The sequence below is a fragment of the Ovis aries genome, chromosome 9 (genome assembly GCF_016772045.2).
Source record: "Ovis aries strain OAR_USU_Benz2616 breed Rambouillet chromosome 9, ARS-UI_Ramb_v3.0, whole genome shotgun sequence".
NCBI classification, from domain to species: domain Eukaryota; kingdom Metazoa; phylum Chordata; class Mammalia; order Artiodactyla; family Bovidae; genus Ovis; species Ovis aries.
In genome coordinates, this window is record NC_056062.1 from 32,136,751 (window position 1) to 32,159,898 (window position 23,148).

Genomic DNA, 23,148 nt, shown 5'->3' on the forward strand with positions numbered 1-23,148 from the left:
AAAAAGCTGGCTTAAAATTCAGCATTCAAAAAACTAAGATCATGGCATCTGGTCTCATCACTTCATGGCCAGCAGATGGGGAAACAATGGAAACAGTGACAGACTGTATCTTCTTGGGCTCCAAAATAACTGCAGATGGTGACTGCAGCCATGAAATTAAAAAGACGCTTGCCCCTTGGAAGAAAAGCTATGACCAACCCAGACAGCATATTAAAAAGCAGAGACATTGCTTTGCCAACAAAGGTCCATGTTGTCAAAGGTATGGTTTCTCCAGTAGTCATGTATGGATGTGAAAGTTGGACCATAAAGAAAGCTGAGAGCCAAAGAATTGATGCTTTTGAACTGTGGTGTTCTAAAAGACTCTTGAGAGTCCCTCGGACTGCAAGGAGATCATACCAGTCAATCCTAAAGGAAATCAGTCTTGAATATTCATTGGAAGGACTGATGCTGAAGCTGGAATTCCAATACTTTGGCCACCTAATGCGAAGAACTGACTCATTGGAAAAGATCTTGATGCTGGGAAAGATTGAAGGCAGAAGGAGAAGGGGACAACAGAGGATGAGATGGCTGGATGGCATCATCAACTCAATGGACATGAGTCTGAGCAAGCTCCGGGAGTTGGTAATGGACATGGAGGCCTGGCGTGCTGCAGTCCATGGGGTCACAAAGAGCTGGACACGAGTGAGTGAGCTGAACTGAACAGACAGAATAAAACACACAGAAAAACTTACCCAAGAAGGTAAAGGGCTTCCTTGGTAGCTCAGCTGGTAAATAATCCACCTGCAATGCAGGAGATCCTGTTTTAAATCCTGGGTCAGGAAGATCCACTACAGACGGCATAGGCTACACACTCCAGTATTCCTGGGCTTCCCTAGTGGCTCAGTTAGTAAAGAATCTGCCTGCATTGTGGGAGACCTGCGTTCGATCCCTGGGGTGGGAAATCCCCTGGAGAAGGGACCAACTACCCAGTCCAGTATTCTGGCCTGGTGAATTCCATGGACTGTATAGTCAATGGGGTTGCAAAGAGTCAGACACGACTGAGCAACTTGAACAAGGAGGCAAAAAAATCTATAATCTGAAAACTAAAAGACACTGATGAAAGAAACTGAAGATGATGTAAACAAATGGAAAGATATGCCTTGTTCTCAGACTGAAAGAATCAATATAGTTAAAAGGACCATACTACACAAGACCATCTGCCAATTCAGTGGACTCCAATTCAATGCACACTGATGACCTGTGGCAGGGCTGACAGGCTGGGCTGGGGAGGTAAAGTGCTTCTCCTTCTTTTGTACTACTGGGAACATGAGCCAATTTGTGGCAGGTGGACACCTGACTCACAGAATAAATCTGTTCTCCGCTCTGGATGCTTTGTCATCTGGGGGCTCTGTCTCCTAAATTCCAGAGGCTGAAGTGAATGCAGAATTTCTGACTCATTAAAGTAGGTTTTTAATAAAACACATAGGCTTTAGCAGTGCCATGGATGTGTGACCCCAATACCCAGTGGCTTCATTCTTATAGTCCTTACACAAAAAATATGAGAAAGAGGTTTATCTAAAAAGTCTGTCCTTGTAACTTCACTACTGTCTGACACAGAACAGGAGAATCATCCCCTGTAGAGGGCACTAAAGTCACACTTTCTGTCCTTTTGACACTGGTATGTCTCAGAAACTTCATTTCAGACTTTAATTTGGACAACTCTTCTTGCCTGTATCTTACACCCTATGAAGCACCCAAAAATGATTCCTTGTGAGGACTGACATGTGACCCCTCCAAGTTAGGAACAAGCCAGTCCCACTTTCTAGCCCTGACAGTGCCCCTTAGCTGGAGTGTGTTTCAGGCATGCCCAGTCCCCGGAATTTCTAGAGGACAGATGTATCTGGAAAGTCCACCTGAAGCACAGCATCTGAAAAACGTCCATAGCAACGTTCTACGGACTGGGGGTGGGGGGTGGGTGGAGAGAGTAGAGGAGATAACTTTATTCAGTTAAAAAACAGGGGAAATAAAGGAGGGGGAATCCAAGGCTCCAACATTTTCAAGAAAACAATTTCTTACGTGACCGCCTCCTTTGGACAGTCCTACTCAGAAAACCACACAAAATCACTCAGAAAACTCAAGATTCCTAACAATGAGAAATCATGAACAACTTTGTATTTACCTTGGATAAATTAATACGAAAAGACAGTAGGCGGAGACATTTAAGAAATGAGTGTGAACTACTGACACAAAAGCTAAACTTTAAATTGTTTTATTGTATTTCGATTGCCTTTAAATGTCATAACAAATTCCTACTTTGTTGGTCTATGATCTTTCCTTTCTCATTTTTGGAAAAGGGAAGAAAATTCTTACCGAAAAGTTATCATTAATTACTACTTAATCTAAAAACTATGGGCGTAGCATCTCTCAAGCTCAATCCCAATTTGACATCCGAATCTACTAATCATGTCACCGAATTATTTTCAGGAGAATACGGTTTTCCGTGCAAGTATTTATTTTGCATTCCCTGACTAGGGAGGGCTTTAGTAAAGCGTTTTTTTTGACTTCCAAAATAAATGTCTTTTCTGAGGGTGTGCATGAACCACACATTAGAAGTTACTTTTGGAATACTGTGGAGGGTTGTGGGGCTTGTGGACTGACTGGTGTTGGGAAGCAGCAAAACGAAAAAGGATGTGGACGGAGGCCCAGTCTGAAAACGGACTGTGATGTGAAAAATAGAACTAACCCGAAATGCCTGACCTGAATTGTAGCAAATGTTTACCAACAAAGCCAATTGACAGTCTTCTCAAGTTTTATAAGGTGAAGAGCTAGCAAGTTAATACCTTGTCAGAGCTACTAGTCTAAATATCATCTTTCTCCTAAAGGGGAACTACCCCACTGCTTTGGATCCAAAGGAGCTTCTTTTTGGAACACTGAACAGAAGAAAAAAAAAAAAAAAAAAAGTAAAGACAGGTCCGAAGTTAAGACACCACCGCAAAATGGCACTGCTCTGTGGACCTGGAAGCAGGGTCCGGGGCGCGGGGCTCACGGGAGCTGATCTCAGAGTTCTCGGGCGCTCTTGGGGGTTCAAGGGCGCGCGGGGTTCGAGGCTCTCCTTGGCAATAGGCGCGCTCCCCAGACATGGCCGAGCCTCGAGGGGGCAGCGTCCCGACCTCCCCATCCCCGCGATCGGGAAGCACCGCGGCCCGAACTCCCTGAAGCTGCGGGGCAGCGCCCTGGTGCCCTAGTTCGCGAGCCGGTCCGGTGCCCCGTTCTGGTTCCGCCCCGGCTCCGCGGGCGCGGAGGCGCCGACCCACCAGCAGGAAGAAGGAGGCGCGGCCAAGGGAGGGTCGTTCCCGGCAGCGCCGCGCGGGCCGGGCCGGCGGGCAGGAAGCGCGGGGGAGGCGCGCGGGCGGGGGTCCCGCGGTTCGCGGCCGGGGCGGGGCGTGCGCGTCAGCCGGGCTAGAAAAGGCAGCGCCCGGCCCGCCCGGGGACCGCGCTCGCCGCCGGCCCGACGCCGCCATGAGCGCTGCGCTCTTCAGCCTGGACGGCCCAGCGCGCGGCGCGCCCTGGACGGCGGAACCCGCTGCCTTCTACGAGCCCGGCCGCGCGGGGAAGCCGGGTCGCGGAGCCGAGCCGGCCGCGCCCGCCATGTACGACGACGAGAGCGCCATCGACTTCAGCGCCTACATCGACTCCATGGCCGCCGTGCCCACCCTGGAGCTGTGCCACGACGAGCTCTTCGCCGACCTCTTTAACAGCAACCACAAAGCGGGCGCCCTGGAGCTACTGCCCGGGGGACCCGCGCGCCTCGGGGGCCCTGGCCCGGCGCCGCGACCCCTCAAGCGCGAGCCCGACTGGGGTGACGGCGACGCGCCCGGCTCCCTGCTGCCCGCGCAGGTGGCCGCGTGCGCGCAGACAGTGGTGAGCCTCGCGGCCGCTGCGCAACCCACACCCCCCGCGTCGCCAGAGCCGCCGCGCCGGAGCCCCGCGCCCCCAGCGCCCGGGCCCGCGCGAGACAAGGCGGCGGGCAAGCGGGGCCCGGACCGCGGCAGCCCCGAGTACCGGCAGCGACGCGAGCGCAACAACATCGCTGTGCGCAAGAGCCGCGACAAGGCCAAGCGGCGCAACCAGGAGATGCAGCAGAAGCTGGTGGAGCTTTCGGCCGAGAACGAGAAGCTGCAGCAGCGCGTGGAGCAGCTCACGCGGGACCTGGCCGGACTGCGGCGCTTCTTCAAGCAGCTGCCCGGCGCGCCCTTCCTGCCCGGCGCGGGGGCGGCGGACGCGCGGTGACGCGGGGGCCGCGCGGGCTGCGGCCGCATTGCCTGGAGCCGCCGGGCCGGACTCCCGCGCTTGGCCGGGACTCGGACAGCTGCCGCGTGGACCCTAAGTTAATGTGACGGCAGCTTCTCTACATCCTACGCCTAGGATGCAGCTAAGGTACATTCGTAAAAGAGACTTTTCCGACAAGCCTTTGTACTGTAGATACGAGGGAAAGACTGAGCATGCTCATTTTTTATACTGATTTTTACAGTATTTGTAAGAATAAAGACGCGTTAGACCCAATTTGATTCCTGCGCTCGCGGCCCTCCGAACCCGCAGGGGAGGGCGCGTCTGGCTGACTTGCACCCCGGGGCCGGTCATCCCGGGTTGCTTTGCTTCTCAAACAGGCCGAACTCCACCTGCGGGCGTGCTGGTTATCTTGCCGAGATCCGTTCGGGTGGAAGGTGCCCGCGCCCCGGGAACATGTTGGAAACCCTTTGGAGTGCGTCCCACCTCGAGTAGGGGTCTAGGGGCAAGGAGAAGGGGGCTCGGTTACCCGAAAACCAGCCCGACTCATCTTGGCTTTCATGGCATTTGCTTTCACTTTCCTCACTTCTGTAGTCAGCTTCAAGTAGATTTTCCAAGTGCGTGAAGTACAAGTCATGTAGGAGATGGAAAGGACAGTCACAAAGCTACTTAAAACTGGCTACCTTGCCAGTACTTGTAATGTTTCAAAGATTAACCTGGACGAATAAATAAAGTCGTTGCCTTTCCCCCATGAGAGTGGGTACTGGGCAGCCTTTCTTTGTCTTGGCTGCTACCTCTATATTATGTAATTTATTAACTGTGGCCTGTCATGATTATATTGTCATAAGGGAGGAAACAAAATCTTTAGTGTCCAGAGATAATTAATCCGGGGTTTTACTTTTAACTCAGATACTCTGCCAACAAGGTGAACGATGACCCAGCTCTCCTGTGGCAGGGTGGCCTTGTCTCTGCACCCAGTGCTAACCAGACCTGTTGTTCTCTCACGTTATCTATACTTTACCCATAACAGTTGGACCTCTGACACAGTGCCCCCAGAACATTTTCCAAAAAATAATGAACTGCAAAGCACTTAGGTTGGACACTGACTGTGCAGGGCAGTAATAGACGAGAGGACAAAGGTTTGCCCTTTGCCGGGTATTCTTTGGGGGAATGTTAAAAGAAATGGGGAGAAAAACCTGTTGAATCATGGTAAAATTTGAACGGAACACTTTAAAATTACAGTAGGACAAAATAATTTTTTCTACTGTATTATCTAAAATAAATATGAAGGCCTGAAGCTTATTTAAGCTTTAACATGCAGAAAGGTAATAAGAAATATATAATCACAGAAAAAAGTATTTTGATTTATAGTTTACAAAGCCATTTTACTAACATGAAGTTCCATTTCAAGATCATAAAGTACATTCACTCTGCCCAGGGTTAAGAAATTACCCAAACCACCACCACCTCTCAGCCACTTGGTAAAGTTCGCAGATCCTGTGGCCGTTGCCAGTATTCTCAAGAGGCTCTCCCCTCGCTCAGGAGCTCAACCTCCTCCAATCCCATGCTGCTGGTCGGGTGGGTGGTGAGGCACCGGACAAAACAGGTTAACGGCCCCACCTCCTTTCCGAGGACACTCCTCACTTCGTAACTCTGCAGGGAGGAGAGGCAGGCTGGTTAGAGCAAACAGCCCTGGACACCCTGTTCCCCGGCGACTCAGCACACCACAGCCAGAGCAGGAGGCCCTTCCCTGGCCCGTGACCCTCTCGGAGGTGAGAATAGGCTGTGATACAAGCAAAGGAACTGCTTTTTTCTGGTAGCTGAGTTCATTCTTACACAAGAACATTAAGAATGTCTCTTACCGATGTCTTGTCAGTGGATACAAGGTGCACACCTCTCAGCTAGGACAGAAGCTGGGGGGGAAGCACACGTGAAGCCGTGCCCCGGGTCCCAGCGGGAGCTCCATCATGCCTGCCGCTGACTCCCACTTCCGTAGTCGACCAGCACTTCTGGTCAAGGACTTGCTCTGCCTGCCTCAACAAGGTCTCATCTCTCCCAGAGCTGCCCTGAGCTGAGCGCCTCTCCCCACGTTGTAGAAAGGCCTGCCTTCCGTCTCACTGTCTGATGACAATCTCAGGGAACAGGTTAGCCGTGGGCACTCATCATGTCCACGTGGGAATGCACAGCTCCAGGCGGTGGGGCCCGGGGACCAGGTGGGGCAGTATGTTGTACCCTCCTGGTCTCCAGGTATCAGACCTCGGGACACTTTCTTTGGGGGGATAGGGCTGAATATAAAGAGAGGCTCATTGGTCTAGAGGAAGACTGAAGCCCCAGAAGGTCACGTGTTCTTTGGGAAGTTCCTCCGCAGGACCTGAGGCGCAGTGCTGAGGCTCCTCCCAGCCCTGCTCTGTGCCAGACACCTGATGGATGTCTGTGATCACTGAGTTCAGTGCTAACTTGCCCCGTCCAACATTGACATGTCCTGGCAGGGAGACCCAGGCCAGGCGGTCAGACAGCATGGCCAGGGTTGGCGCGTCTGTGTTCCTGATGGGCGCCTCACTGCCCTCAGCCCGTGTCTGGCTTCTTGTGAGCACGGTGTGGTGGGAGGGGGCCATCTTCTGCCTTGCTCAGGACCAGACACATGCCGTGAGGGGATCCAGACCGTGCGGGTCTCTGGCTCAGGGCCCAGCGAGGTCCCAGCCTACAGGAGCATAAGGGCCAGCCAGGGACCGGGGACATCTGTGACCCCAGTCTAGCCTTGTGACCGCTGCCCAGCAGAGCCGTGTCCAGACAGTGGGTCTGTGTGCACAGCGTGGACACAATGAGCCCTGAGATGGCTCCTTCTGCAGCAGTAAATGTCCAGATTGGTCTGGGATGTGGACGCTGTGAAGCCAGCTCACTGCAGTCCCTGTCTCCCACCTACAAGACAGGCACAGCACCAAATGCCGTTTCCCCACTGTGGTTCACAGGGAGCTCCGACCTCCCTGGTAGCATGCTTAGGTAAAGCGGGGGAGAGAACTGAGGTCCAAGCAGGTGAAGAGGGGAAATGAAAGGATGAGACTGGACCATGTGGAGGCCTCCAGCTGGGCTCCTGTGGCCAAGACATCAAGGTCACAGCCCCTCGGTCACTCCCAGGGCTTCTGTGCTCATGAGGGGCCTCGCACAGGTGCAGTAGCAGGAAGGCGGCAGAGATGCTGGAGAAGGGGGCGGGAGGTTCCCACTCAGGGCTGGGAGGGCAATGGTGATGCTGTATGCCACTGTGTTGTCTACGAGGGCTTCCCCTGGTGTATCCACGGGGGGCCCAGGTCCCCTGGATACAAGCACTGAACTCTGACTTGGAAAGAAAAGTCTGAAAAATACCCTGTTATTAAAATGCCAGGTTTGGCAGCTATAGTTTTCAATAATAACTATCATTTATAAATGGAGATTTACTTATATCTATATTTGGGGGAAATTAACTTGAAGAAGTTAAAAACAATCACACTACCAAACTCACACGTGCTAGTCATATGAATACACGTATTTGTGTATGTGAGTATAAAACGTGCCTCTGTTTTTAAAAGGTGTGGTGTATTTTCTTTGACTCTTGCTTCTGTGATGTCACTCAGCTAGAGTGGTGGGTGTGACTACTGCCTTTACATCTGAAGCTGGACCTTGTTAAGTGGAGGCCTGAGACCCAGCACTCCTGGGTCCTGACCAGAAGTGGCACAGTTTGTTCTGGGAATGCAGTCATGGTTCTCATGGAGAGTCATCTGATTCTTTGCAATTTGTGAATATACATCCGCGCCCTCAGCTGACAGAGTCCAGGCGATCTTCGTGGCCAGTGCCCCCCCACAGGTCTCACCCACACCCGTGTCTGCTTCCTTCCAGGTTGACATAAAGCCCGAGAGTCCGCTCAGTGCAGAGCTGGGGTTGGGGGTGACAAGCTTGGCACCTCCCCAGTCCTGCTGGCCTCGCCTCTGCCAGCAGAGCAGCACAAAGGGGACACGGAGGTGCTCGCCACTGGGCCTCTTGGCCAGGGCACTGCTGCACACACCCCACACACGTGGATCACATACACACAAGCACACACAAGCCTCCTGAGCTCTCTAGGATGCAAGCAGTCGAGAAGTCGAATGTGTGGGAGGTACAGCCTGCCTCCATTAAAAGGGAGTAAGTGAATGAATGGATTCCTACCAGGCCCTTCAGACTCCAGGCCCCTGAAGAGAGCGGGAGCCCAGGGCCCAGGAAAGGCACCCAGGTTACTGCAGGGCCCATGGGTGCTCTGGGTGCCATCCCCAACACTCGGCCATGGGCCTCAATTCGTTCTGCTGTGTTCTTGAGAACTCCCCCAGCATCCTCCACGGTAACAAGTTCCAAATGCCTCTGACACAGACAGAGCTCTCCTCCCTGAGGGCACAAGGTGAGGTGGACCTGCCATATTTAGTGTCTGTTTAAAGCCCCCTACCTTGGAACTCTCCAATCCATGAGCCTTACCCAAGGACCAACAGTCACTGAACCACGGGCTCACCACCTGTGAAACACAGGACTTCCATCTGAAGAGAACACACGCAGGGTCCCTGTCGTCCCCACCCAGGCTGGCTACCCTCTAGGTGTCACTTGAGAAGACTGCGATGACCTTCCCTCTGCGGGTCTCTCTGCATCCGACAGGAGCCCTGTCCCTGTGGCCTCTCCAGTCAGCATGGCCTCTGCCCATCTTGAGGACAGCAGGTAACTGCTGATTCCCATCGCACTTGCACACGGTCAGGGACACCTGTCCACAAGCCCTCCTCGAGACATCGGTCCCCACCACACAGCAGCCCCTTGGATGAAGGTTTGTTGGGGGGAGGGGGCGGGGGGTCGCCAAGTTGCTCTAAAGAGGTGCATGAGGCCAGGGATTCGAGCTGGAACCGCAGCCAGACCAGGGCTCCTTACAGATTCTGTGCACAGACATTCTGATTTACTCAAAACTGACATCTGGTGTAAAGTGAAGAGTGTAATAAGGGCCACTTCTCCCCCACCCCTAAGCCCAGGAGGGGCTGGCAAGCAGCTAGGAGGGCTGCATGGAGCCTCCAAATTCAGGCTGGATGCAGAGTGGGCCTGTGGCTGTGGGAACCCGTAGCTCTGCCGATGTGAGCATCCTCTTTGCCAGCAACTGCAAGAGTTGTTCATGTCTGCCACCTGAGTTTTGAACCCTGAGGGCAGACATGCAAGCCCCTCACAGCTTCTGCACAGCTCTGACATGGACAGAGCTCTCTGCTCCATAAGGCTGTGAGGCAAGGCAGGTGTGTGAAATTAGGTGGGTGTGTAACGGAATGCAAGTATGTAAGGTAAAGTGGATGTGTAAGGTGAGATAGGTGTGTAAGGTAATACCAGTGTGTAAGGTGAGCTGGATGTGTAAAGTGAGATGGGTATGCAAGGTGAGATGGGTGTGCAAGGTAAGGTAGGCATGTAGGTGAGGTGGGTGTGTAAGGGAATGCCAGTGTGTAAATTGAGGTGGGAGTATAACGTAACAGGTGTGTAAGGTAACAGGTATGTGAGGTAAGGTGGGTGTATAAGGTAAAGTGGGTGTGTAAGGTGATATGGATGTGTAAGGAGATAGATGTGTAAGGTGAGATGGGTGTACAAGATAAGGTAGGCATGTAGGTGAGGTGGGTGTGTAAGGTGAGGTGGGTGTGTAAGGTGAGGTGGGTGTGTAAGGTGAGGTAGGTGTGTAAGGTAAGGTGGGTAAAGGAATGCAGGTGTGTAAGGTGAGGTGGATGTGTAAGGGAATGTCAGTCTAAGTTGAGGTGGGTGTGTAAGGTAACAGGTGTGTGAGGTAAGTGGGTGTGTAAGGTGAGATGGATGTGTAAGGTAATGCCAGTGTGTAAAGTGAGGTGTGTATGCTCAGGTGGCAGTCTCTTTCAGGAGCATGCCTCATACCTCTTCACAAAGCCACCACCATTAAGTTAGGGCAGCTCTGAGAGGTTTCCATGCACTCAGACTCTAGAATACACAGCAATTTAAAAACTGTATGTCTCAGATAGCTGTTCTACTAGGTCTAACTTGAAACCTTGAGACCATCCTATCACAGTGGAAGCCAGGGGACAGAGCCCCAGGCTCTGCTCCCCATCTCCTGCAGGACTGATGAGAAGAACCTCAGTTCCGAAAGGGAAAGGCGTGAGTCAGAGGAGGAAGCAGGGACTGAGCTGAGCCTCCAGAGTCTGACCTCTGTTGGTGCCCAGCACACGAGGAACAGGGAGAGGGGAGAAGCACACACCCAGGGGCTGGGCCTCCACTTACCCCATCCTCACAGGCAGCGAACCTCAGGAGCGAAGAGATGCTGTCTTGTAGCAGCTGCAAGAACCACCAAGGGGGCTGGGTCAGCACCCCATCCCACTCACCGGAAATACCCCTCCCGGGGACTGACATGTGGCTCAAGGCCACCAGCTCCACCGCAGAGACTTGAGCCTTCCCTCCCCAGGAAGAGACCAGGAGAGGCAGCCCCCGCCTGGCCGCAGGTGAAGGGGCCCTGGAGGTGGACACGGAGGCACCAGCCCCTGGTGGCTCCTACCTTGACCCTGATTGTGCACCGGGGTCGCGAGGCGGAGTCCAGGAAGACCTGCAGGTGCCTCCTGAGGATGGGCGAGGTGACCACACGGGAGCAGTCCCCACAGGAGAAGGTGCCCCTGCTGTTGGAGACAAGAGGGCAGAGAGCGGGAGCCTGGTGGGGACAGACAGTCCCTGCACCCCGGTGTCTGGGTGTCACATTCAGAAACCCAGGTCTTGATACAGGCCCGAAGCAGCTTGGGCGCAGAGATCTGGCCACTTGTAGGGTGGCCGGAGGAGGGAGAGACCTGGCAGGGAGCTCACCCGGCTGAGCACCCGGCCAACAAGGGGCGGGGCCAGGGAGACCTGCTCTGGTCACCTTCGTCCCTGCTCCTTCCTGCCTCCCAAGAACCTAGCTCCACACTCCTGCTGTCTCCAAGCCCTGCCCCGCGCTGTCTGGTCTGGGCCTGAGGCCACCACCCAGGAGGTTCCAGCAGCAGGAAAGTGAGGGCGCCCTGGGTGCCTCTAACAGCCAGTGGGGCCAGAGGACTGGCTCAGAGGATGGGCCCAGGGTGTGTGGGGGGCAGGGGACAGTAACACTGGGCAGGAAGGGACGCCAGCTTGTGAAGGGTCGCCCGTGCGGTCACCAGCGTGCCACACATTTGTGTTTGCCCTGAGTTCTTTCTCTCCCATCTGACAACGGAGGAGCTGAGGAAGCCCGCTCTTTTCTCTTCTAGGACCAGAGGAGCCTCAGGGAGCAGCAGGAGCCCAGCGGTGACCTGAGGAGAAAACACGCCCAGCCTCCTACGGCAGCTTGGCCGCCCCACGTGCCCCCTTGGCCCCAGGCCGCAGGGTTCCTGGTGGCTGCCCCCTACCTGTCTGCCAGGCTCCGTTCCAGTCTCTCGCTGCCACACAGATCACACACAGGCCACGAGCAGGCGGTGCTCTCGTCCACAGCGACCACGGTGCCTGGGATCAGGGAAGCAGAGCTGGGCTCAGAGGCAGCTCTGTCCCCAGCCTCTCTGTGCCCCTCAGGTCTCAGATGGTAACGGGAGGTGCCCAGGTTTGTTTCCTCAATTTTGAGTTTATATAAATGCTCCCAAACTTATTACTTCCCTGGTGGCTCACACGGTAAAGCACCTGCCTACAATGTGGGAGACCCAGGTTCAATCCCTGGGTTGGGAAGATCTCCTGGAGAAGGAAATGGCAACCCACTCCAGTATTCTTGCCTGGAAAATCCCATGGACAGAGGAACCTGGTAGGCTATAGTCCATCGGGTTGCAAAGAGTTGGACACGACTGAACAACTTCACTTTCACTTTCAAACTTATTATAATCCCATTTATTGCACTAAATTACAGCAAAGGACAAGTTTTAAAGCGTAAGCCTATTACCAGCTACCCAAGTATTTTCATCTTTGCCTTCTCCCAGCATGCGTGTTATGAGTACATGACAAGCACGCATGCCTGCGCCGTCATGTCCTGCCCTGAGGCTCTGCATGGCTGAAGATTTACGTCAGGGTTCCCCTGACCACTCTCCAGACTGGACACTAGGCATCCAAACTGCTCTAGGACAAGGCAGCAGGCATCTGTCTACTTGGCCCCTTCCGTGAAGGTCCTTTCCCCCAGAATGGGCTCATGGAGTGGAGTCACTGTACCCAAAAGTGTGAGCCCAGAGATGGCAAAAACCCTCAGAGGTGCATCCCACAGAACTTCTGGCTCACACTGTTCACACTGGCCCACTGCCTGGATGTTTACAGGAAGTATCTGCCTCCTGGATGGTGGAATAGAATCCCACAGGTGGGTTTCCACTTTCTTGATAAGGAAAGATTCTTACTGGTTTGTTAGGATCTCCTCTTATGTGGTTTCTCTATTTCTCTTTACTCCAACATTTGTGATTTATTTATTCAACAAACAAATATGTATACAATGTTTTTTAGTGTGGGATATACATGTAGCACTATGAACATAAGAATAAATGCCACAATCTACAAATGGACTCCACAGTCTGACTGGGAAAGCAGATAAACAAATGAGTAAAAATATCATGAAATATGGGAGACAATATCCACAAAAGACACTCTGATAAAGGATTGCTATACAAAATATACAAATAACTGTTAAGACTCAATAATAAGAACTAGAATAACCTGATTAAAAAATGGGCCAAAAACTTTGACAGACACTTCGCCAGAGAAGATACACAGATGACAAAGAAGCACAAGAAAAGATGTCCAGTGTCACGTCATGAGGGAAATGCAAACGAACACAGCAGTGAGACACCCCTGCACACCTATGAACACAGCAGTGAGACACCCCTGCACACCTATGAACACAGCAGTGAGACACCCCTGCACACCTATGAACACAGCAGTGAGACACCCTGCACACCTATGAACACAGCAGTGAGACACCCCTGAACACCTATGAACACAGAAGTGAGACACCGCTGCACACCTATGAACACAGCAGTGAGACACCCTGCACACCTATGAACACAGTAATGAGACACCCCTGCACACCTATGAACACAGCAGTGAGACGCCCCTGCACACCTATGAACACAGCAGTGAGACACCCCTGCACACCTATGAACATAACAATGAGTCACCGCTGCATACCTATGAACACAGCAGTGAGACACCCCTGAACACCTATGAACACAGCAGTGAGACACTGCTGCACACCTATGAACACAGTAGTGAGACACCCTGCACACCTATGAACACAGTAATGAGACACCCCTGCACACCTATGAACGCAGCAGTGAGACACCCCTGAACACCTATGAACACAGCAGTGAGACACTGCTGCACACCTACGAACACAGCAATGACACACCCCTGCACACCTATGAACACAGCAATAAGACACCCCTGCACACCTATGAACACAGCAATGAGACACTGCTGCACACCTACAGAGATGGCTAAGTCCTGAGCATTGACGCACCAAATGGTTCTGAGGATGTGGAGCAACAGGAGCTTGCAGTCACTGCTGGTGGTAATAAAACATGGATGGCTACTGTGGACGGTCTGGCAATTTCTTAGGCCATTAAACACTATCCTATGGTACAATGAACCAATCACACTCCTTGGTATTTTCACAAAGGAGTTGAAAACACAGGTCCACATAAACACTGGCATGTGGCTATTTACTCTTAATTACCAAAACATGGAAGCAACCAAGAAGTCCTTCAGTAGGTGAATGGATACATAAAGTCTGGCTTACCTAGAAAGTGCAACAGTGTTCAGTAATTTTTAATAAATGAGCTCTCCTGTCATGAAAAGACATGAAGGAACCTTAAATGCATATTACTAACTGAAAGAAGCCAATCTCAAAAGGCTACAGACTGTATGATTCCAACTATAGGACATTATAGCAAAAGCAAAACTATACAGATTGTGAAAAGATCAGTGGTTGCCAGGTATTAAGGGGGAGAGAGGGCTGAAGAGGTGGAGCACAGACGTTTTAGGTCAGGAAAACCACTCGGTACAACACTGTAATGATGGCTGCATGTCATAAGTTTGTCTAAATCCACGCAATGTAGTCACCAAGAGTGACCCCGGCTATAGCTATGACTCTGGGTGATGATAATGTGTCGGTACAGGTTCATCAGTTACAACCAATGCACCATCTGGTGGGAATGCTGACGGTGGGGGAGGTTGTGCATGTGTGGGGGTAGAAAGAATGTGCAAAATCTCTGAACCTTCTGCTCAATTTTGCTAAAACTGCTCTAAAAACTAGTGTCTTGGAAAAAAAAAAAAAAGTAGAATATAAAATACATGCTAAATTGAGAAATGGAAAAGACTCCTGAGAGGGGCATAAGAGAGGCCCTCTAGGCTGGCCTAAGTGTCAGGGGAGGCTTCCTGAAAGAATGGAGCTGAGGTGGGGCTGCTGGTAGGGAGGGGCACAGGTCCACCCTTTGCCCTGAGGTGGGACTGGAGGCCAGAGAGGCAGAGAAAAAGGCAGGAGAGACAGCAGGCCAGCACCTTCCAAGTCTCCTTGGGATTCTAGACTTGATCTTGGAAGGGATGAGAAGCCAGGAAAGAATTTTAAACAGGAGACTGAGTTGGTCTAATTTTCTTAGAATGTGAAGCACTGTACATATCATCAAGATACACTGCGAATCTCAGACCATCCTTGTTGAAGAGTGGTGAAATGAGACATCTGAGAAAAAGTAAGATGTGAACTAAGTTTCCAGAGAAACAGGAGAGTCATCCTTCCCACTCTTGGAGCAAAGAATTTAATTTTCCACTAGAACAAACATTAGGAGAAAATTTATCTGCAGAGGATAAAATAATGAGAACTAAGTAGGCTTGGTTTATTAAAACGCATTCCTGCAATGCATCCTTGAATGACTTTTTGAAAATGAAAATAATACATCCTGATTTAAAAAAGACTGCCTAGCTAATTTCATTGTTCTTACAAATCTAATCAAGATTGAGTCAAAGTTAAGCCAGTAAAAGGCTGAAAGTTAAGCCAGTAAAAGCTCAAAGCACAGCCGGAAGGCGCGTCTTCACAGAGGGCAGAATCCAAGCTGAAGGGAGGGCTTCCAGCACAGAGACTCAATCACAGTTATGGTGTCTGCTAAATGAATTAAGAAAAAGAAGACTGCTACAAACCACAGTTCCTTTTATCTTAGGGTACCCGTGAGTGCTAACAATATTTACAATTACATGGGATTAAGCAATTTCCTTCCAATTACAGAGCACAACTCGAGCTGAGGAAATATATTTTGTCTGGGGTCTTCATACCACTGGCAACCCCCTTGTGGCAAGCAGGCGATGGCTGGACCTGGGTTTGATCCCTGGCTCCCAGTGTGCATAAAAGTTATGTCCACACTATACTATGGCTTATTAAATGTGCAACAAATGCATACTGTCTAAAAAACCTTAATTAAAGAATACTTAATTGCTAAATTACACTAACCGTCATCTGAGCCTTCAGCAAGTTGAAATCTTTTTGTAATAGTAGCATCAAAGATCACTGATCACAGATCACCATGGCAAATATAACCATAATGAAAAAAATTGAAATACTGCATGAATTACCAAAATGTGACACCAAAACATGAAGTGAGCTACTGAAAAAACAGCAGGGATAGACTTGCTTGATACACGGCTGCCACAAACCTTCAATTTGTAAAAACCATAGTATCTACCAAGCACTATAAAATGAAGTAAGCCTGTATTAAAGAAATTAAATCAATAATTCATAACTTTCCAAAACAAAGCACCAGGCCCAGAGGAGTTCACTGATCAATTCGAGCAAACATTTAAGAAAGAAGTTATACCAATCCTGTGCAGTTCCCTCCAGAAGACAGTAGCAGAGGGAGTACTTCTCAACTCATCCCCTAACAACATGCACCTAATTCCAAACCCAGATAAAGACACTACCTGAAAGGACAACTACAGACCAGGATCTCTCATGAACAGAGCTGTGAAAGGCCTCAGCAAGATATTAGCCATCTAATCCAACTACATTTAAAAAAAGGATTATACCATGACCAAACGGGACTTATTCCAGGTTAATAAGCCGATTCAATATTTTAAAAAATAAACTACTGTAATTTATCACAGGGCTTCCCTGGAGGCTCAGCACTAAAGAATATACCCCAGTGCAGGAGACATGGGTTCAATCCTTGGGTCAGGAAGATCCCCTGAAGAAGGAAATGGAAACCCACTTCAGTATTCTTACAAGGAAATTCCATGGACAGAGGAGCCTGGTGGGATACAGTCCATGGGGTCATAAAGAATCAGACATGACTTACTGACTAAATAACAACAACAACAGTCTATCATATCAACAGAATAAAGAAGAAAAATCATATGATCATATCAATGGCTGTAGAAAAGCCACTTGACAAAATCCAATACCCAGTGATGATAAAAACTCTCATTAATCTAGGAATAGAGGAAGTTTTCTCACCTTGGTAAAGAACATTTATTAAAAGCCTACAGTTGGAATAAACCAATAAAGAAGTTCTGTGATTTAGGAAAGGATGACCCTAAAGGATTAATACAGAGGAGGCCTAGATGACAGCTGACAGCAGAGCAACCAGTCAAGGAAGGTTCAGAGGGACAGAAGGCCCTAGGAGAGAAATTACACAGGAAAAGGATGGCTCCAAAGATCTGTCACCATTTTTGAGGATTTGGAAAATAATTAAGAGTGTAGAGCAGGCAGTGTAAGTAAAACAAAATTCAACACAAAACTCCATGAAAAGAATCACACAAGAAAGGAAATAGAGTATGTACTAGTTTCCTGTTCAGCGAAAAATATTTACATAATCATTATAATAAAAATACCATTTACTGTTTTTCATCTATGAGGATCAACCTGCAGACAAAGGGCAAAGCTTTACAGCTATAGAACGGAACATTATCGATCTTAATAATCAGCACTGACTGGAGGGGAAGTAAGAGACCGGAACATTATTTCCCTTCAATATATGGAATAAAGAGATATTATCTTTAGCTGAAAAAACAACGAACACTCAAAACCCTGACAGCTGACATCACTGACTAATGGTGGGAAAGGTGGTGCTTTCTCCTCGAGATCAGGAACTGGGCAAGGAGGTCTCTCTCATCACTTCTCTTCAATCTGGTGCTGGGAGTCCAGCTAAGATGAGAAGCCCAGAAAAAGAAATAAAATGGATAGAGACTGGGAGTGAAGAAAAACGTGTCCTTGTTCACAAGTGACAGTTTCCTATATAGACTACCTCAAAGAATCAATAAGAAAAAATCTAGCACTACAAAATGATTGCAGCTAGGTTGTAGGATACAAAGTTAAAATACAAAAGTCAATAGCTTTCCTATCCACTAACAATGAACAAGTGAAGTTTTAAATTAAAAACACAATACCATTTATATTAGCTAAAATAAATGAAATACTTAGGTATAAGTGTAGTAAAATACACACAGATCTATATGAGAAAAACTATAACACTGCTGAAATACATCAAAGATCAAAATTATGAGAGAGGTATTCCATGTTCACATACAGGAAGACTGAACACTGTTAAGATGTACATTTTTCCTAAGGTGCACTACAGATTCAACACGATTCTAATCAAAAGCACAGCAAGTCACTTTGTGGATACCATAAGCCAAGTTTCAAGCTTACACAGGAGGCAGAAAGGCCTAGAGTAGGCAAGACAATACTGGAGGAGAATGGAGCTGGAGGACAGACACACAACAGAGCCACCGTCATCAAGACAGCATCCTACCCTCAAAAGAAAAAACCAAGGCAACAGACCAGAGAGCCCAGAAACACACCCACATGAACACAGTCAACTGATCTGACATTTCAACAGAGAAAAGACAGTGTTTCCAATAGTGTTACAACAACTGACAAACACCTGGGGAAAAAATGAATCTAGAAAAAGAGCTGACCTCTTTTACAAAATTTAACTCAAAATGGATTGTATACTTAAGTGTAAAAAGCAAAACCATAAAATTCCTAGAAGAAAACAGGAGAAAAATCTGGGTGACCTTAGTCTGGCAATGAGTTTTTAAATACAACACCAAAACCACAGTTCATGGGGAAAAATAAGTCTATGTCGGACTTCATTAAAATTAAAACTGGTCCACAAAAGACACTGTTAAGAGATGAGATGCCATAGATGGGAAAAGATATTTGCAAAACACCTATCTAGGACAGGACTGCTATCCAAAATACATGAAAAACTCAAAAAACTCAATAAGAAAGTGAACAACCCGAATAAAAATGGACCAAAGCCCCTGGCAGACACCTCAACACAGAAGATATACAGATGTCAAATAAACATAGGAATGATGCTCCATAGAAAATGCTGTCAGAAAAATGCAAACTGAATCAGCAACCTGACACCAGCACACACCTGTGAAAATGACGGACGATCTACAACCTGAGAATACCCAGTGCTGGGAGGACGGAGCAGGGGGATGTCACCTGTCACAGCTCTGCTCTGGGAGCGCGAGGCAGCCTGTGTCGGCCCAGGGTCACTCCACGGGCACTGCTGGCCAGAGCCCCTCCACCAACACTGCCCCTCTCCAGACAGGTCACAGTGGACACCTGATCTCCCTCATCTTGGGCTGTACCTCCCAACAGTCCCTTTGGTCACCACATCTGGACATGGGATGTTCAGTGTCAGCCTCATGTCCTGCCCTCTGGAGGGTCACTTCCTACAGATGCCTCCCCATCACGCGTGGAGGGAGCACAGCTTATGCTGCTGCTGTTTGTGATTGTGGCCCACATGAAAACTATGTCAGACATCAGGAATACACCCAAAGAACAGGAAGTAGATGTCCACCCAAGGACCTTACATGAAAATTCACAGAAGCATGAATTATAGGATCAAAAAAGAGTGCATCAACTGATGAACGGATAAATAAAACAGGGTCTGTCCATATGATGGACTATTCAGCCCCAGAAAGGAACAAAGCCTGAGAAACGCCTTGAAAATGTCCTGCTGAGTGCCAGCAGCCAGAAACCAAGGAGCACACACTGTATGATTCATTCACATGAGTGTCCATGAGGCAGGAGGCAGAGGAACGGGAGCCAGGGGCTGGGAGGGGACGGGACGTGAGTGCTGACAGACACGGGTTTCTCTCTGGAGCTAGTTAGTGGCGATGGCTGCACGACTGTATGAACACACTACAATGAGTTGCACGCTTCAAAAAGGTGAGTTTCTGCTCAATGACACTGTGATTGAGAACCAGACTGCCACTGTTTTCAAAGCCAGTGAGACGACAAAAGCCAAAACATAAACGAGGAGGTGGTTGCACAATACTGTAAATGGGCTGCCACCAAATCTCTCTTGAAATGGTTAAATTTCAAGTGAAATGGTTAAATTTCAAGTGAGTTTTGTAAATCTCACTGGAAATGACTATTTCTTTAAAATATGAGGTTCTTTAGGAAAGGCAAGTCTGTCTCACCACTGTCTGCATGCTCCTGGTCTGCATCTCTATGCTTCTTACTCTCTGGCTGCAGGTAAGAGTGGTCTGGCTCCAAACCCTTCTCAGGAAGCCAGCTCTTCAAGTACATTTTCTCATAAAATTCGGGAGGGGTTTGGGGGTGGGAACTGTCACCTGGAGTCACGCCCTCCTCCTTCCACTGGCTCTGAGCCTGGATGACCTACCCTGGGAGACATGAGGGGATGGGAGCCTGGAGAGCACAGGCTGTGGACAGGCTGTGCAGCTCTGCAGAGTCCGGCCTTCACGCCTGTCCACCGGCCCGCCCAGCCTCCAGACTCTCAGCCAGCCTCCCCTGTGCTCCTCCCAGCAGCCAACAGCCAGCCCCCATTTTACTCCAGAGTTGACCTGTGGTGCTGAAAACAGGGCTTCATCTAAGATAAAAACCTGACTGTTCCACTCCATTAGCACAGCTGGGACAGCAGAACAGGACAGGGCCAGCTGGCCACCTTGGCCCCTCTCCTCCAGCACATGGAGCTTGCGCAGCTGTCCGGGGTTTCCCACGTGCCCTCCCACCTTTCTGAAAGGTCTGCACCAGCTCTGCCTGGGCAGGGATGGCAGTCTGGGCCCCATCCCTGCTGTCGCTGGCTCCAGCCCCCGAGCCCCCAGTCAGCCTCCTGCCTGCGGCAGTGGGAGCACGGAACATCGGCTTCCCTGTCAGCCCACGTACTCCTCAACCAGCCTCTGAGGTCAGTCCTGCCATCCTTGGAGCAGAGACGAGAGAGTGGGGGCAAGAAGAGACCCAGCTGAAGGCTGGAGCCATACTTCTTCAAGTCCACGAGCCTGAGGAGCTACATCTCTGTGGGAACACTAGGGTAAAGGGAATGCACTGAAGGAAAACACAATGGACTCGTGCTCAGCCTCACAATCACACAGGGGACTTGGGCTCAAGCAACAGTGGGGTCACAGCCTTTGCTGTTCATAAAAAGCACATGGGGTTTGGGGGTCGAGTGGCCCTGGGTGGAGGACACAGGCCCTTGACGTACGTGTGGAATCTCTATACTTTCTGGAAACTGACTACCACGGTGCTGTCACAGATCACTGTTCCCTGCGTGTCGGGTCTTCTGACCGAACCCTCCCTCACATCCGCCTCCGCCCTGAATCCCCCCACTCCCAACTGCCACCCCCTCCACACACACCTCTGCCACCTCCTCCCACTCCGGAGCTTACCCACCCTGCCTCGTCAGCAGCCGGGGCAAGTCCTGCTCGCCCCCCGACCCCCACCTCACCTGATGGGCTCACCCTCCCCTCCCCCTCGGCTCAGGGCTCCTGTCTGTGCCCCACAGGGAGGGCCTGGGACAGGCACTCGGAGCCCCAGAGGCTGCCAACCTGGCTCTGCTTGTGTCTGAAAGGCCGGCATCTTTTCATTTTGTTCCTCATGTACCCTATGTCAGGTACTCAAACACTCACTGAATAAACAACAAACACAAAGTGAGTGGGATAGTTAAGAAAATACAAATCTCTCTTCCATCAAGATGGATACATACCTCGGATGCTGCAAATGGAGTTGACCCGAGTGCCAGGGCCCAGCTCATCCAGACGCAGGGGGCCTGACAGCTCCCCGGCACCCACGGTCACACCCTCATGGGGTTTCAGAGGCAGGAGGACAGTTCGGCCAACACAGACAATCTGACCTGCCAACAGAGATGCTTTGGATTACTGCAGTTCCAGGTTTGAAACTAGCAAGTTCTCCTGCCAGGAGAGACGCATCCTTTGCCAGTCTCCTGGCAGTTAGGTGCAGAAGGGGTGGCCAGGGGCACTGGTGTGGGCCCCTGTGTGTCCAGGGACACAGTCTGTGCAGAAAGGAAGCCAGAGCTGTAAACACAAACAAACATCGGTTCACATTTGATGCAGAAAGACCAACTTCATGTCACGTAGCTTCAACACTGAAAATACACTGTCCAGGCAGGGTCCTACTGTGGTTCCTAGAAAGAGTGCTGACGGGTATAAGCACACAGTCAGGTCTCCGTACCTACAGGCTCCACACCTGCAGACTCCAGCCAGCTCAGATGCAGACAACCGTGGGTGGAAAACACTTAGGGAAAGTTCCAGAAAGCAAAATGTGGATTTGCTGCACATCAACCACTATTTACACAGCCTGACATGGCACGAGGTACATGTTTTACAGGGTTTACATGGTAAGAATATGTATGTAGTTCACATGCAAACACCACCTTTCTCTAGACAGAGACTTGGTGCTGCAGAGGGTGGACACAGAAGGATGGACATAAATGCTTGAGCTCTCTGTTTGTTTTACCAAAGCGGTGCGCTAGGCAGCAGCTTTGTTACTTCTGTGCCCATAAAGCGTGACCCCAAAAGACCCTCCCCAGTAACCCCAGCATCACCCCTGCATGCCAGCACCACAGGTGGGGCTTTATTCTGTCTAGGCAGCTGTCACAGGGGCCTGGTCTGCAGGGAACTCCGGGTGGGGGGACAGACCAGCGCTTTCAGTAAGAGGAAGGCATACCCTGGTCTCGGAGAGCGTCCCGGAAGAGGAAGCTCTGGGAGGTGGTCTCGCAGAGAGCATCCCGGACTTCCTGGTCCAGCAGGCATGAGGTGGCCACACGCACAGGAACAGTCCTGGGGAGGCCTGAGTCCTCGTCCAGTGTCTGCAGAGTAATGTCAGTCACCACCAGCCACATCTCCCTTGGCTCCAGAAACAAACTGTCTGCCTAGAATTCAAAGTCACGGACAAGGCTATTAACCTGGTAGCTCTTCTTAAATCCAAAATTATTTTTAAAGGCGATAATCTTAGATGATTATTATTAACACTAATATTTCTGATATCATTTCAATCAGTATTTCCACAGATGCAACGGCCTTTGCATATGTGGTCTTCAGCACGCCGGACATGGCCAAGCCCAGTAAGCTCCAGCCCTGTTGCTATGCTAAGGGCCAATGGCTGGGGGGAGGCCTGCCCCTCCCTGGCTCCTCTCTCCCAGTCCTCTGACCAAAGAGGAAGAAGCCACGCACTTCCTCCCAATCCCACGTCCACAGGGTGAGGATGTGAGTCATCACACTGGCTTCCACGAAGCACACACACTCTTCTCTCCTGCAAGATCTAAGTGTCCCAAGGATGAGGAAGTGTTATGAATGAAATGCTCATACCCCTGACCCCACGGATGCACATGGTGAATCCTCCACTCCAGTGCAACGGTCATGGATGCAGGGCCTTCGGGAGGTGGCTAGGACACAACTACATCACAGTCTTCTGCCATTAGGACTCAGCAGGCACACATGGGGACAAGGATCTCACTGGAAATACCCCTGGGGTCAGCAGGGCCAGGCTATGAGAAGCTGGTTGGCGTGAGGGTCAGGGTGCTGCTGGCATGGATGGTGTGGTCAGGCTGACGATCCCACATGGCTGGTGGACATGACTGGGCAAAGACGGTGACCGGCAAGGTCAGGAGCTGTGAGCTGAGT

The 23,148-nt window shown here is 50.4% G+C and overlaps 2 protein-coding genes across 9 annotated transcripts in view; one reads left to right on the forward strand and one right to left on the reverse strand.

Moving 5' to 3' along the window:
* The first annotated feature begins 3,466 nt into the window (after nucleotides 1-3,466).
* On the forward strand, nucleotides 3,467-5,020 carry CEBPD (CCAAT enhancer binding protein delta). The gene has a single exon (XM_027972933.3). It carries the CDS (start codon nucleotides 3,499-3,501, stop codon nucleotides 4,267-4,269), a length of 771 nt encoding a protein of 256 aa, XP_027828734.1. The 5' UTR covers nucleotides 3,467-3,498; the 3' UTR covers nucleotides 4,270-5,020.
* A 610-nt stretch (nucleotides 5,021-5,630) lies between these two features.
* Nucleotides 5,631-23,148, reverse strand: part of SPIDR (scaffold protein involved in DNA repair) — a 285,222-nt gene continuing 267,704 nt past the window's right edge. For 4 of the 8 annotated variants that reach the window (XM_060393383.1, XM_012183635.5, XM_060393386.1 and 1 more), the window contains 6 exons: nucleotides 22,193-22,397; nucleotides 21,213-21,359; nucleotides 11,649-11,742; nucleotides 10,799-10,916; nucleotides 10,528-10,581; nucleotides 5,631-5,919 (listed from right to left, as the gene is read on the reverse strand). In XM_060393383.1, the coding sequence (XP_060249366.1) occupies nucleotides 5,785-5,919; nucleotides 10,528-10,581; nucleotides 10,799-10,916; nucleotides 11,649-11,742; nucleotides 21,213-21,359; nucleotides 22,193-22,397 (753 nt within the window). In that variant the 3' untranslated portion in view covers nucleotides 5,631-5,784. Of the gene's footprint in view, nucleotides 8,780-10,527; nucleotides 10,582-10,798; nucleotides 10,917-11,648; nucleotides 11,743-21,212; nucleotides 21,360-22,192; nucleotides 22,398-23,148 lie in introns of all 8 variants that reach the window. The other 4 variants (XM_060393381.1, XM_060393380.1, XM_060393382.1 and 1 more) reach the window with 1 other exon arrangement.